This window comes from Mus pahari, chromosome 6 (assembly GCF_900095145.1).
Source record: "Mus pahari chromosome 6, PAHARI_EIJ_v1.1, whole genome shotgun sequence".
NCBI lineage: Eukaryota > Metazoa > Chordata > Mammalia > Rodentia > Muridae > Mus > Mus pahari.
Genome location: NC_034595.1, coordinates 81,109,614 through 81,125,226, shown reverse-complemented (window position 1 = coordinate 81,125,226; position 15,613 = coordinate 81,109,614). Strand labels below are relative to the sequence as shown.

At 53.9% G+C, this 15,613-nt stretch overlaps 1 protein-coding gene across 1 annotated transcript in view; it reads right to left on the bottom strand.

Moving 5' to 3' along the window:
- Positions 1–15,613, bottom strand: part of Col16a1 (collagen type XVI alpha 1 chain) — a 49,777-nt gene that overhangs the window by 17,978 nt on the left and 16,186 nt on the right. Inside the window, exons 28-47 of the mRNA XM_029540060.1 lie at positions 14,986–15,021; positions 14,811–14,855; positions 14,401–14,532; positions 13,602–13,637; positions 13,106–13,213; positions 12,707–12,829; positions 12,538–12,591; positions 12,255–12,296; positions 11,569–11,604; positions 11,429–11,482; positions 11,206–11,274; positions 7,786–7,812; positions 7,184–7,243; positions 6,953–7,000; positions 6,773–6,826; positions 3,013–3,066; positions 2,813–2,845; positions 777–893; positions 511–552; positions 329–415 (exon numbers count right to left, since the gene is read on the bottom strand). Of these exons, the coding sequence (XP_029395920.1) occupies positions 329–415; positions 511–552; positions 777–893; positions 2,813–2,845; positions 3,013–3,066; positions 6,773–6,826; positions 6,953–7,000; positions 7,184–7,243; positions 7,786–7,812; positions 11,206–11,274; positions 11,429–11,482; positions 11,569–11,604; positions 12,255–12,296; positions 12,538–12,591; positions 12,707–12,829; positions 13,106–13,213; positions 13,602–13,637; positions 14,401–14,532; positions 14,811–14,855; positions 14,986–15,021 (1,257 nt within the window). The remainder of the gene's footprint in view (positions 1–328; positions 416–510; positions 553–776; positions 894–2,812; positions 2,846–3,012; positions 3,067–6,772; positions 6,827–6,952; positions 7,001–7,183; positions 7,244–7,785; positions 7,813–11,205; positions 11,275–11,428; positions 11,483–11,568; positions 11,605–12,254; positions 12,297–12,537; positions 12,592–12,706; positions 12,830–13,105; positions 13,214–13,601; positions 13,638–14,400; positions 14,533–14,810; positions 14,856–14,985; positions 15,022–15,613) is intronic.

Sequence of the window (15,613 nt, the reverse complement as noted above, 5' to 3'; positions counted from 1 at the left end):
GGTGGGGCATGAGGGGGGTGGGAGTCTGGGAGGGGGCACGTGGGGAGTGGGAGCCTGGGAGGGTGTGTGTGGAGCTTCCATTTTAGAATGGGCAGCACTTGAAGGCCTCACTGAGAGGCTAACCCGTGACCAGACTGCTGCGTGGGGAAGCAGGCCAGGAGAGGAAGCAGCCAGGAACCGGCATGCCTGGGAACCAGGAGAAGCAGAGAGGTGGGGAAGAAACTCCAGGCCACGGGAAAGCGGGAGGAGCAGGGAGTGCTCAGGGCACGGGTGGGTGGACCTGTGTCTCTGAGGCCCTACTGGATGAGGGGCCGCTCCTCAGTCTTACCTCTTCTCCTCTTTGGCCTGGCATCCCTGGAGGACCAGGCAGGCCAGGGCTCCCAGGACAGCCAGGTTCTCCCTCACTGTTGTCTCCCTGGGGTAGGGGGATAGACATGGTGGGCATATGAATTTGAGGAAGGGAGAGAGGGCAGGAGGGGTGGATGAAGGGGGAAGCAAGAATCCACGTACCCTGGCCTCCTCAGCTCTTGGGCGCTCCCTCTCTATGAAGCACTGTGGTAGACAAGAGAGGCTCTATTAGGTAAGGCTGGTCAGGAGGCCTCTGGCACGCACTGCGCACCCACCCACCCACCCCCACACACACACAAAATACCACACCAGGTTTGCCAACTCTCCCGGCCCAGTCTCTACCAGATGGAGATGGTGGGACCTGCATCAGGAAGCCCTTCTACACCAGGGAGCCCTCCTGTCCCAGCCTGCCTCTGCCCAGTTCCTACCCTGGCACAGTTGTCGAAACCTGGCACGCCAGGGATGCCCTGGTCCCCTTTTTCTCCTTTCTCCAGAAGGAAGGCTGGATGAGCCGTCTGGCCCTGGGCACAGTCCCCACAGATGCTCTGATGGGGAAAATGAGAAGGACAGAAGGACCTAGGTCAGAGATGGACAGCCTAGGGGATGCCCTCACAGAATGCAGGGCCCGGGCACCCTGCCCAGCGGTCCTTGGCCCTCACACTCTCCCTCCCCAGCCACATCCCTTCAGCAGCTCTGCTCTGTCCTCAGGGGACCCAATCACAGCAATTGGCTGAGTCTCCTCCAGGAAGAGGCTCAGGTAGGGCCAAGCCAGAGCGCTTTCCAGACAGGCATGTGGGAGGAGGCGGAGGGACCCGCGGAGGGACCATCTGTCCCGCCTGTTCCTGCAACCTGCACCCGCCGCGAGGACAAGCCCCAAGGATCCAGGATGAAAAAGCTGACTCCCGGTGCCAGCACCTCTGCCTGGGGATGCCAGGAGACAGCCACAGGAGGAGGCCCTCAATGGATGTTCCTGGGGCGGGCCTCCAGCTCAACAACTGTCACAGGCTCCACAGGTCCCTGGGTCTGAACTGTCCTTATAGGAAAGGCTTCCTCTGGATCAGGCGCTGCCCTTGTTTGGTCTCTGAGAGACGATGGAGCGATGGAGCCGTTGGGAGCCTGGAGCTTCCCTGTTGCAGATGTGGTGCTGGGGTCTGAGGCAGGAGCCCCACGCTCACTTTCACTATTCCTAGCAACATCAATACCAACGGCCATTTGCACAGCACCCATAAGGCCACAGGTTATAATGGGCCTTGGCACATTCAGTCCTCAGGGCACAGCAAGGCTGCCTATGTTATGAGCATTGTAGAGATAAGAAAGCCAATACTCAAAAGAGGCGGTGTGATTTGTCCAGGTAAGCCTGGATTGGTCCCTGCCTGTCTGTCTAGAGTCAGCACTTTCTCTGGGCTGTAGACACGGTGGTGACCAATGTCTCCCGGACGGCTCCCCTGGCTGCCATCTGACTTCTCTTACAGCCTGAGTTCAGTTCCTGTGTCAGACTTTTTGTGGAGCCCTTGATTACAAAGTCAGCACGTGAGGTGTTAGAAGTGTGACCCATCTGGGGTTGGAGTCACACCATCACTGCCTGGAGGGCAGGGCCTGGGGGACTCAGGCTCCCCTGAGACCAGGAGAGAAGAGCAAGGGGGTCTCCTTGCCGCAACCTCACTACGCTGCAGCTCAGGGCTGCTGTCGGCCGCTTCTGGCAACATCCATGCTTCAAAGAGGGCAAAGCAGGCAACCCTTATACTGTGCCCCGGCCAAAGCTCCCTGGGGTGGCATAATGACTAGCCTGTGCCCAAGAGAGAAGCTAGAGGCGGCTTCATGGGGAAGGGTATCCTGAACTGCTGAGCTCCTTGAGAGAGGTCCAGGAGCTTGAAGTCAGCCTGCAGGAATGACCCAGCCCATGTCACTTCTACAAGTGACTAAGCAGCAGGGAGAGGAGGCTGTCGGAAGCCTGAGGCTCCGGAGAACTTGGTCAACCAGACCAGACCAGAGCCCTTTGGCAGGGCTGCAGGCCGACTCTCCTCCATAGCTGCTTTTTAAAAAAAAGTCCCTCCCCCTGCCGAAGTCTTTTCAAACCGACACCCACCCACCCCACCCCCATACCACTTCACGGTCACACTCTGTGTGATGCCATGGTGGCTTTGTGGGCCTGCCTTGGCGTGACCCAGGTGCTAGGGTGCTTCTTCGTCAGCTGATGCGAGCTGACTTCAGGCTGGGTTCTGTCACCAGGAGCGCTGCAGGTGGGGACATTTGTGGTCTTCCTTTAAGCATTCATTCAGTAAATGCTGCCTAGAGCGTTGTTCCAAAGCCAGATGCCCAGCCAGGCCCTCTCAGACAGCTGCTTAGGAGGCCCTTCCCCCACCGCAGGGTACCGGCAGGCTCAACCTGCTGCTGTTAGGTGGCAGAGAATTGAGCACCTGCTGTGAGAATCCCCGATGGTGACACCTGCCAGTGGGCCTCTTACCTTGAGGAGGTGCTTCTCAATGGGTAAGGATCCCTGCAAGAGACAGACACACGGGTTCTAGCTGGCCGGGAGGGGAAGCTCCTCCACAGCCTAGAGGAGCGGAAGGAGGAACCCCACCAGCGCTAACGGGGCTGCGTGGCCAGCTCATCCCCAGGAAGGACAGGAAGGATGATGGCCAGTGTGTCCTGGCTGATACCCACCAGCTCGGCAGTGAGCCCGGGCTGTCCAGGCAAACCATTGTGTCCAGGCACTCCCTGAAGCGGAAGAGAAACAAGAGATCAGAGACTTCTCCAGGCTTACTGATCTCCTCGCTAGGGCTCACAGCCCTGTCAGCTGTCAGCGGCTCTTGCGTGGGTGGTAGCTCTGGCTACTCCAGGCCTCAAGGTCTCCCACGGTTGGGGGCTGCGGGAGCCAAGGAGGCACAGAGCGGGTGGTCCTCAAAAGTAGTCCCACTGGGAGCACTTCCTTGCGCAGCAGGTCAGAAGCTGGGCGGGGGGTCTTCTCTAGGGTGACTGCTGAGGGCTATCCTAAGCTGCTTTCCCGTACTTTCTCATTAATCACCACTGTAGTCTCCTGGAGGCTACGAGCGTTTTTTTGTCATTTTGTCGCAGTCCTGGAAACAAAGGGACTCAGAGAAGGTCATAGGCTGAGTGAGAGAGATGTCACTGGGACCACTGGAGAGGACCGCTGGCAACCAACCTTCCTTCATCCCCCATTTGTGCCCCATCCCTTGAAAGATGTCCCTGCTGTATTGGATGATTGCCAATCGGGGTATCTAGGTGCGAGTCCTCACCACCCAAGTAACTTATGGAAGAGTATGAGCCCAGCGCTGTGCCTCAGTTTCCTTCTCTGTAAGACGGTCATCATGCAGAAATGGCTTTCAGGAGGTCATGCTATGAGGGACACAGCACAGTGCCCAGATGTGGGATGTGCCGGGACACTCCTGTTAAGAGTTTGCCTCCCAGCCTCTAGCTTCCTTGCACGTTCACACTGCACATTTGCATATTAAATACTCTGCTGAAGAAGGGAGGGTGTTCGATTTTGAATCCCCAGCACCACATGAGGAGGAGGCCCATGTTAAATATGTGTTGAATGAACGCATCACTGCACAGCCTGCTCTCCCCGGTACAGGATTTCCTTGGCCTGCTCTGAGATCTGACCTCCCTTCAAGACCCAACTTCAGGCCCTGGAACGGGTCAGCTGCCCCTTTCCTATCCACAGAAGGTGCTCCCACTGCTGGGTCACCACCCAGCCTCCTCTAGTACCGACTGGGACCCACTAGAAGAATAGTACTTGACCCATGGGTGATGCTTTCAATATTTTTGTTTAGATAATTGGTCTCACGCAGTCCTGAACGGCCTTACACTCATTATGTATCTGAGGATGGTCTTGAACTTCTGATCCCACTGCCTCTACTGCCTGAGGGCTGCGATTACAGGCATGTGCCACCTTGCTCAATTTTTGTATGCTACACAAGCACCCTACCAACTGAGCCCCACCCCAGCCATTACTGTGCTGCTCTCCAGTGTTGCGGTGTTAGCTCAAGCCTGAGAGTTGACTCTTAGCCTGATTGAATTACATATCCGTGTTCTCCTGTACAAGTAGGGGATGCAGCCGAGTTTGACTACTACCTGCCAGTTGTTAAAAAATCTCGGGCACATTTCTTAGCCTCTGTGTCTCGGGCACCTCATCTGGAAAATGGATCAGGACGAATGCCGTGTGAAGGTATTGGAAAACGATGCAGCATCGAGCAAGCGTCATCCATCCCTGGCCCCGCATCCCTGCACAGGGAAGCCTGGCACAGGGCAGGTGCCTGTGGCAGCCCCGGGTTGGTTGTGGGCACTGGCATCAGATCCAATTCTGGGTCCTAGGATTACACTCAGCGCTTTTTTTCCTGCCCTCGTTCCCCCAGTGTGGCTTGGCACAGTTTACACACTACGCCAGCTCTCCCTGGTTAATGGGTCACTTTGAAATGACTCAGCCTCCCCAAGCAAACTCCGTGCCCCCTGCTGACAGATCACTGGCTGCTGCTGGCACTGCACAAGAAGCTTGGACTCTTTCATCTTGTGCAGGGACTGCCAACTGTGTGGTGTGGGCTCTGGTTCCTGGGGAGTGACCCCTCCCCCCCCCCAGGACTGTCCTGAAATGCAGAGGAAGGAGGAGGAAGCGCTCCGCTAGGGAAAGCCCTGCTCTTTAATACCTGGCTGGGTGACCTGGGACAAGACACCTCACCTCTCAGAGCTTAAGCTGCCCAAGTTGAGACATAGTTCCCCACATGAAACATTGTGGGGATAGCTACCCCTCCGGTCATTCACGGTGTGACAGGAAAGATTTCACACGCATTGCACACACAAGCTTATTCAATACCCACAAGAAGCCACTGAGGCAGGTGCTATAAGTATCTGTATTTCATAGATAAAGGTATGCAGACACCACAAGGATAAGTGACTTGCCCAGCGTCACAGAGCACACGGCAGAAAGGAGACTCAAACTGAGGCTGCCTGGCTCTGAGGACAGAAGTGTGACACAGATCTTGGCTCCTGCTGATAGTCCTTCCTTCCTATCTCTGGCCTCTGTGCTATTTCCTGAGGACACCATGGATATTCTCACTTCTAGGCCTTTGCACCTGCTGCTTTCCCTGCTAGGAGTGCATCTCCCCAGGGGTGCTCCTCCCCAGGGTGCTCCTCCTCAGAGTGTTTTCTCCTCAACAAGTTCACCTGCATTTCCTTTACATTTTGATTCAAATATCACCTTTGATTTGCATGTGTGTACATGTTCTTGTGTACATGCACATGTGTGTGTTGAGACCAGATGTTAACACTGGGTGACTTCCTCAGTTGCTCTCCACCTTATTTGAATTTAATGTGTCTGTGCATGTATGTGCTTGTGTGTGTGTATACGTGCATGAGTGAGTGTGTGCATGTGTACTGTGTGTATGTGTGTGTGCGTGTGTGTGTGTGTGTGTGTGTGTGTGCACGCAGACACACAATGACACAGCAAGCGTGTACAGGTCAGAGGACAGCTGAGGGTTTCCTTCTCTCCTTCTACCCTGTGGGATGTGGGGATGGGAGCCAGGTCAGCAGACCTGCATGTGAGCGCCTTTATTGGTGGAATGATCTCATCGATCTCATCGGCTTTCCACCTTAACATCTGAGACAGGTTTTCTTGCTGAAGCTGCAGCTTACCAATTCAGTTAGACTGGCTGGCCAGGGAGCCCCACGCAGTGATCCACCTGTCTCTGCCTCCCCAGCACTGGGATTACAGGCACAGGCCAGTGTGCCTGGCTTTTTATGTGGGAGCTAGAGATCTGAATTCAAGGTCTTTATGCTTGTACAGCGAGCATGTTACTGACTAGGTGTCTTCCCAGCTCTAAATGGCACCCATTTTTCTTTAATATTTTTCACAAATACCTTTCTGGTTCTCCTACCGTCCATACCTATACCCAGCTTTATTGTCCCCCTTAGTCTAGACTATTATTATTATCATCATCATCGTTATTATTACTACTTATTGTCTGCCTCTCTTGCAGGGCTGCTAATGCTTGATCCACTACTATATCCCAGCATCTAAAATCGTACGTGGAAAAGATCACACAAACAGAAATGCATGTCACACCAACACATACTGACTGCTGTTCCAACAGTGTACTCTGGACCAGTATAGAGCTTGGCCTCAGAGCCTGGGTTCCTGCCAGGCCCGGGCTTGGATCCTATTAGTGGGGCGCCGGGGCTAAAACACCATAGGACGTTCCTTAGAATGAGGCTGGGAGTCCACAAGCTGAAACCAGGGATCTGTGAGCCCAGCACACCATTTGAGGGAGCCACGGCACTAAGAAATCACAGCAGCCGTGTGCGTAGAGGAAACAATGCACTTGGGTCCAGCATGGAGGAGCCCCAACAACTGCTTGGTCCCTGCCCCCCCCCAATCTCTAGACTCTCTTCTAGTCTCTAGTCCTTTTACCTGCAATCCTGGCATTCCGGGGGGACCTGGTGGTCCAGGGACACCTGGGGGACCCTGCCAGAGAGAAGACAAAAATCAGAGGGGGGGGGAAGAGAGCTCCCTGCCACCGTGGACGGCAGTAGTGTCATGGCGGGAAAAGCCGCGACAGGAGGCGAGACAAAGGACACAAGCCACACACACCTGCGGGCCCGGCTGCGAGGAGCTGCCCATCCACAGTCCCGGAGCACCCTGGGTAGGAGTCGGGGTCGCAAAAGAAGGGGAGAGGTTATAGGCAAACGTCTACACCAAGCACAGAGCTGCATGGGGATGGGGCTGGCTGGGACACAAAACCTGGCAGGGCTCTTGCCCACCGGCACCAGGTGAGGCAAGGAGCCAGGGGGCAAGGCAAGAGAAGAAGTTCAGCCCACTCACCGGCATGCCCGAGAAGATGGGCTCTCCCCGAGAAGGACAAGAACACTCTCCTGGTTCACCCTGGCAAGACAAGAGCCTTGGTGTGAGGTGGCAGAGACGGAGAGTCCCCTGAAACCTCATCTAGGAGGTGGCATGAGCTTTAGGAGCGGAGATGTCATGTCTTCCGGCAACCCACAGGCCTCAGGCCCCTTAGCCGCCCAAGGTGGATGATCATAACTGACTCCATAAAGTGCTGGGGACAGGTCGTATATGACATGTAGTGGTCATTTAGTTAAGTCACCATCAGCCCACGTAATCTCACTGTAGCAAGCAAAGCTCCATCCTGAGCAGCCCCACTCCCCAAGGCCCTGGCTGGCGCTGTACCCTTCCGTCCTGGTCCCTCGTCCCTCCGCCTTCCCTGTGAAAGGACAGCTGTCCACTAAAGGGGCCTTGGTGTTCTCTGGTCTCCTGGGATCATGGTTGCATTCTGAGTCATCTACATGAAGTCAGGGAAATACCCACAGGACAGCAGGGCGACCCCACCCATCCTCCTGAACACCTTCCATGGGGCTATGGGACTCAGCCCCTCCCAAAGAGTGGCAGCCTGGGCCCTTGAGACTTACTTTCTCTCCTCGAGATCCCTTTTGGCCCTGCAGAGGAAAGAAAATACAGAGAGGTGAGTAGGTGGGAGCGGGAAGCCGGGCCAGCCACAGAGCCCTGCGGCCTGGGCAATGTGCTCACGACTGCTCCTGGAAGCCCAGTCCATCATCCTCTCAGCCCCACATCCCGCCCCTGCAGGACAGTGCTATTCTGTTTTGCAAATGAGGAAACTGAGGCTGGAAGAAATTTCAGATCACATGACTAGCACACAGCCCTGGCCCTGGGGATCTGTGAGCCCAGAGTCCCCACTTCCTTCTTTTTCTCTTTGCACTCATTCTTCCCAACTCCGTGACCAGAGATGGGAGAACGGAAGTTGTTTTATCCACTCCGAGACACTGTTACATGCCTAAAGTCATACAGCTGGTGAGTATGACACACAATTAGTGAGTGTGACACACAGTTGGTGAGTGTGACACACAGCTGGTAAGTATGACACACAGATGTTATGACATACACTTAGTGAGTGTGACACACACCTGATGTGATACACAATTAGTGAGTGTGACACACAGCTGATGAGTATGACACACAGATGTTATGACATACAATTAGTGAGTGTGACACACAGCTGATGAGTGTGGCACATGGCTGGTAAGTATGACACACAGCTAGTGAGTGACACACAACTGGTATGACACACAATTAGTGAGTGGGACACATAGATAATGAGTGTGACACAATTAGTGAGTGTGACACACAGCTGGTGAGTGTGGCACACAGCTGGTATGACACAATCAGTGAATGGGACACATAGATAACGAGTGTGGCACATAGTGAGTGTGTGGCAGACTGGAGGCCTCCTGGGTGGGATATAACGAGAGGGTCTGTCAGTGCTTCTGACTAGGACGAAGCTTGAGCCAACACAGATGTGTTGTGGCCCAGAGGGGTTGCTTTGCTGCAGACATCCCCATGACTACCTTCCTGGAGGGCAGTCAACCTTCACATCGGGGGCTCAAAGCCACCCTGGGACAAATCTCCAACTCTACCTTTACTCTGGGACTTCCTGAGACAGGCAGGGATTCTGATTGTCTAGTTCTGCTGGGCAAAGCGGACCAGTCCATACCGGCTTGGGCGAATTCCCTGCCCACCCTGTAGGCTTTGGCACATCACCAGGCAGAATCTATCAATGTTCTCCAAACTCAAACAACAATTTCTCTAGGGATCTACAACGGATAGGGAAAGGATAGGCTCACTAGGCTATTTTCAACATTTCCAAAAGCTCAAGAAAAATTATACATTTGCCCAGGGCCCAGCATGGCACAGGCTGGCTGAAAGGTGGCATTTCTTTGATTCGGGCTAAAATTATCATTTTGTAAAATTCTAGTGGGTTCACGTGGAGTAGAAGCTGACTATTAGACAGGTCTTTGATGACTAAAATGAGAAAATGCACTTATTATTACTTAATCTATGCAATTTGCTCAATAGACACATCTGTTAAGCATGGGAGTCATTGTCTTGGGCAGAGTGGAATAAAACGTTTCCATTCCCTCAGACACTCAGTGCATGGTCCCGATGGGCTCCAGGGTTTTACAGTAAGGGATGGGCTTCAAATTCCCAGCTCCACCCTCTACTCTCTGGTCTTTGCCCTCCCTGTGTATGGATATGAAAAACCCCTGCAGCCCCTAGCTCATACCTGTAACCCCAGCAAGCAGAGAGGGGAGGGTTGCCAAAAGTTCAGTATGAGCCTGGACTACACAGCTGAGTTCCAGTTAAGTCTGACTTAGAGTGTCAGTCCTTGTCTCTAACATCAATAATCATCGTCACAACAGCATCTTTCTGTATGTTCAGAACTGACTGAACACAGGGCCCCAGCGGGCCACTGCTCCAAAAATGGAGATGACCATGTTCCCTTTATTCAGAAACTAAAAATGTGCATCTCCAAGCCAGGGGAGAGGTGAGGCGGCGATTCCTAGAGGCTGAGAGGAAGGGAGAGACCGAGGGAGCTGGGTAATGGTGACCACATTTCTATTAGTTTGGGTAAACAATTTCTAGTCTTCTACAGAACAGGAAGGTGACCCCAGTTTACAAACAGCAGAGTGGTTGAGGGTTCTGGACACAGAGAGATGATCAGAAGATGAAATCCGAATCACGGAGACAGGTTCAGCTCACCTCGGGTGAATGCGCCCTGGTAATACGGATAATTACTACAGCTGTTTTTAAAAGTAAAACTACTGGGCTGGAGAGATGGCTTCAGCAGTTAAAAGCACTGACTGCTCTTGCAAAGGACCCAGGTCAGAGTCCCAGCACCTGCGTGGTAGTTCAGGACCATCTGCAACTGCAGATCCAGGGGATCGGACGCCCTAGTCTGACCTCTGCAGGCACCAGGTATGCATACGCAAGCAAAACACAGATAAACACATAAAACAAAAATGAAAGGAAATTTTGTGTGTGTGTGTGTGTGTGTGTGTGTGTGTGTGTGTGTGTGTGTGTGTGTGTGCAAGTATGTGTATGGGCACACATGTATGTGTGAATGCACATGGAGAGGTCGGCAGTCAACTTTGGCTGTCATTTGACAGGAGCCGTCTACCTTGGCTTAAGTTTGTTTGTTTGTTTGTTTAAGAGATGGTCTCTCTTGGGTACCTGGGGCTTTCCAGTTGTCTAGGCTGATTGGCCAGGGAGCCCTAGGGGTTACAGTATTGGGGTTGCAGGTACATGCAGTCACATCTGACTGTTATTTGTCATTGTTATTGGTGATGGTGGTAGAAAGAAGTTTTTGAGACAAGATGTCTCTCTGCAGCCCCGGCTGTCCTAGAACTTGCTCTGTAGATCAAGCTAGCCTTGAACTCAGAGCTCCACCTTCCTCTGTCTCCTGAGTTGTTTGTTTTTGAGACAGGATCTCTCTTTATAGTTCTTGGCTGTCCTGAAACAGGCTATGTAGACCAAGCTGGCCTTGAACTTGAAGAGATCCAGCTGCCCCTACCTCCCAAATGATGGGAGTAAAGGCATTTGCCCCATACCTGGCCACATCTGATTGCATGGATGTGGGGACACAAGGGGCAAACTTGGGGCCTCATGCTTGTGCAGCAAGCACTTTACACACTGAGCCAGCTCCCTAGTCCTTGAACACACCACACGCCACACACACACACACACACACACACACACACACACACACACATATATAAATTTTTTAAAGAGGCATACTGAGAGATGACTCAGCAGTTAAGAGCACTTGTTGCTCTTCCTTCCAGAGGACTGGAGTTCAGTACCTAGCATCCAAAGGTGTACACACACACACACACCCCGAGGACAGCCCAGGAGGCCTGTCTCCTCCCACCCCAGGTTGCTGAGACAGAAGCATGAGCTCCGTGCCCTCTCTCCAGCAGCAGTGTTGTGGGCCCAACAACAGCTCCAGCATAGTCGTGTGTAGGAAAGGCTCTTACCGGAGTCCCGGAGACACTAGCACCAGGAGGTCCCATGGGTCCTATGGCTCCGCTGGGCCCTGGAGGTCCCTGTGTGTGGGGGGGAAGGACAGGCTGCTGAGGCACGGTGTGAAGCCAGCAGTGAGATGGACTCAATGGATCTCAGGCACCCCTCTGACTGGCATCGCTTGGCCTCGGGGGTCCTCATGCTGCAGCTCCAACAGCCACATCGGAAGAGGCTCACCTGGGCACCCTTTTCTCCGGCTGAGCCAGGTGGTCCCCGAGGTCCGGGAAGGCCCTGCAGATGGAAGCACGTCTGGTAATCTCTTCTGGTAAAATGGTCCCCTTGCCCTGTCAGCCACCTCCAGGCCATAGGAGACCTACCTGAGTGCCAGGCAAACCCTGGGTTCCAGGCTCCCCCTGCAAGTCAGAATGGGTAGTTTGCGGCACAGTGGCCAAAGGCACTTGAACCTGTGTCACTGGCAGATCTGGGAGGGTGCCTCCCAGTCCCAACTCCAGAGAGATCTCCACAAAGACTTGGGGTTAAAGTGATAAGGGCAAAGCCAAATTCTGGCAAAGTATGGGGCATTTGCCCTTTAATCCCAGCACTTAGATGACAGAGGCACTGGCAGATCTGTGTGAGTTCAAGGGTAACCTGGTCTACATAGTGAGTTCCAGGATAGACAGGGCTATGTAGAGAGACACTGCCTCCATTTGAAAAAAAAAAAAAAAAAAAAAAAAATCCAACTATATGTTTTTTTTTACTTCATATACCACCATGCAAAAACAGCAACAACAAATTAAACATTTAAGAAAACTATAAACCTGTCATGCACTAGGGAGGCAGCCTTTGCTGTAGTGGCCTGGACAGTGCCCTTCCTTCTTCCTTATGNAAAAAAAAAAAAAAAAAAAAAAGGAAGAAGACCAATACAGATATCAGGCCAGGCTGCTGTGTGACCCCTGGCTACAGAGCGGTGCCCTTAGCATCTAGTGACAGGAAGATTGGGGAACTGACAGCTATGGAAGTGTTGAAAGCAATCAGCAAGGCAGAGGTGAGGGGAGATACTCACCTGGGGTCCCTCAGCACCAGTGCCTGGAGGTCCAGGCTCTCCCTGAAGAGGTAAAACAACCCTGGCTGGAAATTCTCAGCCCATCCCCCAGCCTCTTTGTAGCCTCCTCTACTTCCACCTTTCACCAGTCTGGAACCCCCCACTCCAGGCCTTCTGTCCCACAGTTCCCATCCCCCCCTCCCGTCCCTCCTCCTCCTCCTCTCTCTCCTCCCCACCCTCCTCCTCTCCTCCACCTCCCCTCCCCCGAAAAACACCACCGAAGGGCCTCCATTCCCATACAAACCTGAGTGCCCTTCGGTCCTGGGGGCCCTTGAACTCCTGGTAGACCAGGCTGGCCCTAAAAGGTATAAGGGAACCCATGGATATCCGTGGTGTGTTGGGCAAATAAGAGATGCAACACACCGGCGGGGGTGGGGGGTGTGTGTGTGAGAGGATGAGCCAATGGTACTTACTGGTTTACCGGGACGACCCACACCTTCAGGACCTGGCTCTCCTTTGGGACCAGGTTTCCCAGGCAGTCCCGATACATCTGTCAACACCCCCTGCAGGCTAGGGCAGGCAGTACATCCATCACCCTGGTCAGAGACAGCGGGGAGCCTGTGAGCTAGGACTGGTTGCTAGGCCCGGGGGCATTACAAAGGGGCCCCCTGCATCCTGTGAGAGCCCCACCCCTCTCCTGCCTCTCCTCGGAGAAAGCAAAATAGATCCCAGGTACTCCAAGCTGCAGTAAGGCGCCTGTGGAATCTAATGCCTCAGACTCCCTTGAGGCTCTCTTCAGTACCACTCGTTAAAGGCCCCTTGATTTCTGTTTGCCCACGCAAACATGCCTTTCCCACGCCTGGCCCACCGACCTTTTCTCCTTTTGGTCCTGCAGGACCCCGAATCCCAGGCTCTCCAGACAACCCAGGCTGCCCCGTGGTGCCTGGTGTTCCAGGATCTCCCGGATTCCCAGCATCGCCCTGTAAGGAGGCAGTGTTTAAGGAGGACGGGTGTCGCCCAGCTGGGGACAGGGTGCCCCTTGGGACCTGTGGGCACTCACAGTCCCTTCTGGGGGGCTGGGGGCTAAGAAGGGAATGGAAATTAGTAGGAGCAATCAAGGAAAGGGGGCGGTTTGTTTCAGAGCGAGGGGCAGGGCTGAGGGGTGGGGGCGGTCACATGGAGTTGGATGGGTGGGGAGGTGGAGAGGATATGGAAGGAATCTGTGAGGAAACAGATCAGAATATATTCTGTTAACATGTATTTTCAATCGAGGGAGGGAGAGAGAGGGGAGAGGGAGAGAGGGAAAGGGATGAGTGGGCATAGAGGCCTGTATGGCACCCACCTCTATGCCCATTCACATTCTCTCACCTTCTGCCCCTTGAGTCCACGCTCTCCTGCTTTACCCTGAGGAGAAAACGGTCTCAGCACCGGTTCCCTCAGAATGGACACCCCGGGGACCCAGGACTGTGGGAAACCCAGGGGATGTGGCAGACTGTGAGACACAAGGCAAGGGAACCTGTCCACCACTGGAGACCCTTCTGCCTGTATGACCTAGGCAGGTCGCCTCACCTATCCCCTTATCTAGCCTCAGTTTCCCCGTCTGTCAAACGAGGGCGATAAAGCAGGGTTCTTGTGAGATTACTCTTCGACTGGGCCGGTGTGTGCTGTCACAGCTCGAGCAGCAGCTATCATACCACAGCCATGCTGCCAGTTCTCCAGAGTCTCTTGTGGGCCGCTCAGGGCCTCACCCAAATCATGACTGAGTTCACCTCAAAGGACAGGACCCAGATGGACAGAGTACAAAAGTAACTTGCTCAAGTCAAAGATTTTTTTTTTCTTTTTAGGTTTTTTGAGACAGGGTCTCTCTGTATAGCCCTGGCTGTCCTGGGACTCACTATGTAGACCAGGCTGGCCTCGAACTCAGAAATCCACCTGCCTCTGCCTCCCGAGTGCTGGGATTAAAGGCGTGTGCCACCACGCCCGGCATTGGGCCATTCCATGTCCCAGGATGAAGGACAGAAGTGTGTATAGGGGACGCAAGCAGGCTGTGCTAGACACAAAGGTGTTGATCTCATCCCACTTGGCCCTGCTGCTCAAGAAGTCTAGAGATGCTGCGGACGCCATTGCTCTTTCATGCATCCTGCCCACAAGCATCTCCAGGATTTACCTGCTTCCCGGGCAGCCCGAAGCCCGGGGACCCAGGCTCTCCCTTCTCTCCAGCTGGGCCGGGCAGACGAACCACATGCGTGTCTCCATCTTGTAGTGTGGACAAGGCTGTGCAGGGCTCACAGGGCTCTCCCTGCAGAGCAAGGATGTTGGGTTAAGGGGTTCCTGCAACCTGAGGCTTGGGATCCAGGGCTGCAGAGTGTAGCTAGCTCCAATGTGGCACATCTACCAAGTGGGGGATATCTGGGATGCATGGGACAAAGCAAGACGGAAGCAAGGCCATACTAGTAAGAGCTAGAATTTACCCCACAAACTGCAGGGGACCAGGATTTGGAGGGAAACAGGCCAGAGAAGAGACATTTTCTTCAGAGATGTGCCCTGATGAGCATGCAAGGGATGCCCCAAACTGACCTTTGCCCCTTTGATGCCAGCTGGTCCCACTGGTCCTGGTGCTCCCTGAATGAGAAACCACATAAGCCAATGTCCAGAGGTCGCCTAGCCTGTGCAGACAAGTCCAAGCCTCTCATTTCCCCTGTGCCTCCCACCTCACACTCCCCTGAGCCACTGCCACCTGAAGAGTACCTACCGGAACTCCAGCTGGTCCTGTATCGCCAAAACTACCCTGAGGGCCAAGCGGAGAGCACAGAGTTAAAGAGGAAACAGGGCAGGCCTGCAGGTACATGAGCGGACCTTTGGGGCGTCCACCGGCAAGGGAAAGTGAGACTCAGGGACTAGGGCTCCTCCCAGCCCCCCAGGGAGCCCCTGACCAGCCACAGTCTTGAAGCTATGTCTCTACAACCAGCTGCTGTCCCAGAAGCCCAGACCTGGCCTCACGCTACCCAGGCTGAGATCGAATAGTCTTTTCTCCAAGAGCTGTCATCAAATGCCCTTGGGCCCTGAGCGCTGGGCCGGGCACTATGAATGTGAACATCATAGACAAAAATGCCTCCTGGACCTTGCACACTTAAGAGCTTTCTTATAAAAAAAATAATAAAAATAACAAGTAACCCTATGCTATGCAGTCAAGGTTGACCTTGAACTGCTGATCCTCCTGCCTTGGGTGTGTACCACCTTGCTCAGTTTATATAGTACTGGGGATCAAGCTCGGGGCTTTGAGCATACCAGGCAAGCACTCACAGAACTGAAGTATATTCTCAGCGCTCTCTCTCTCTCTCTCTCTCTCTCTCTCTCTCTCTCTCTCTCTCTCTCTCTCT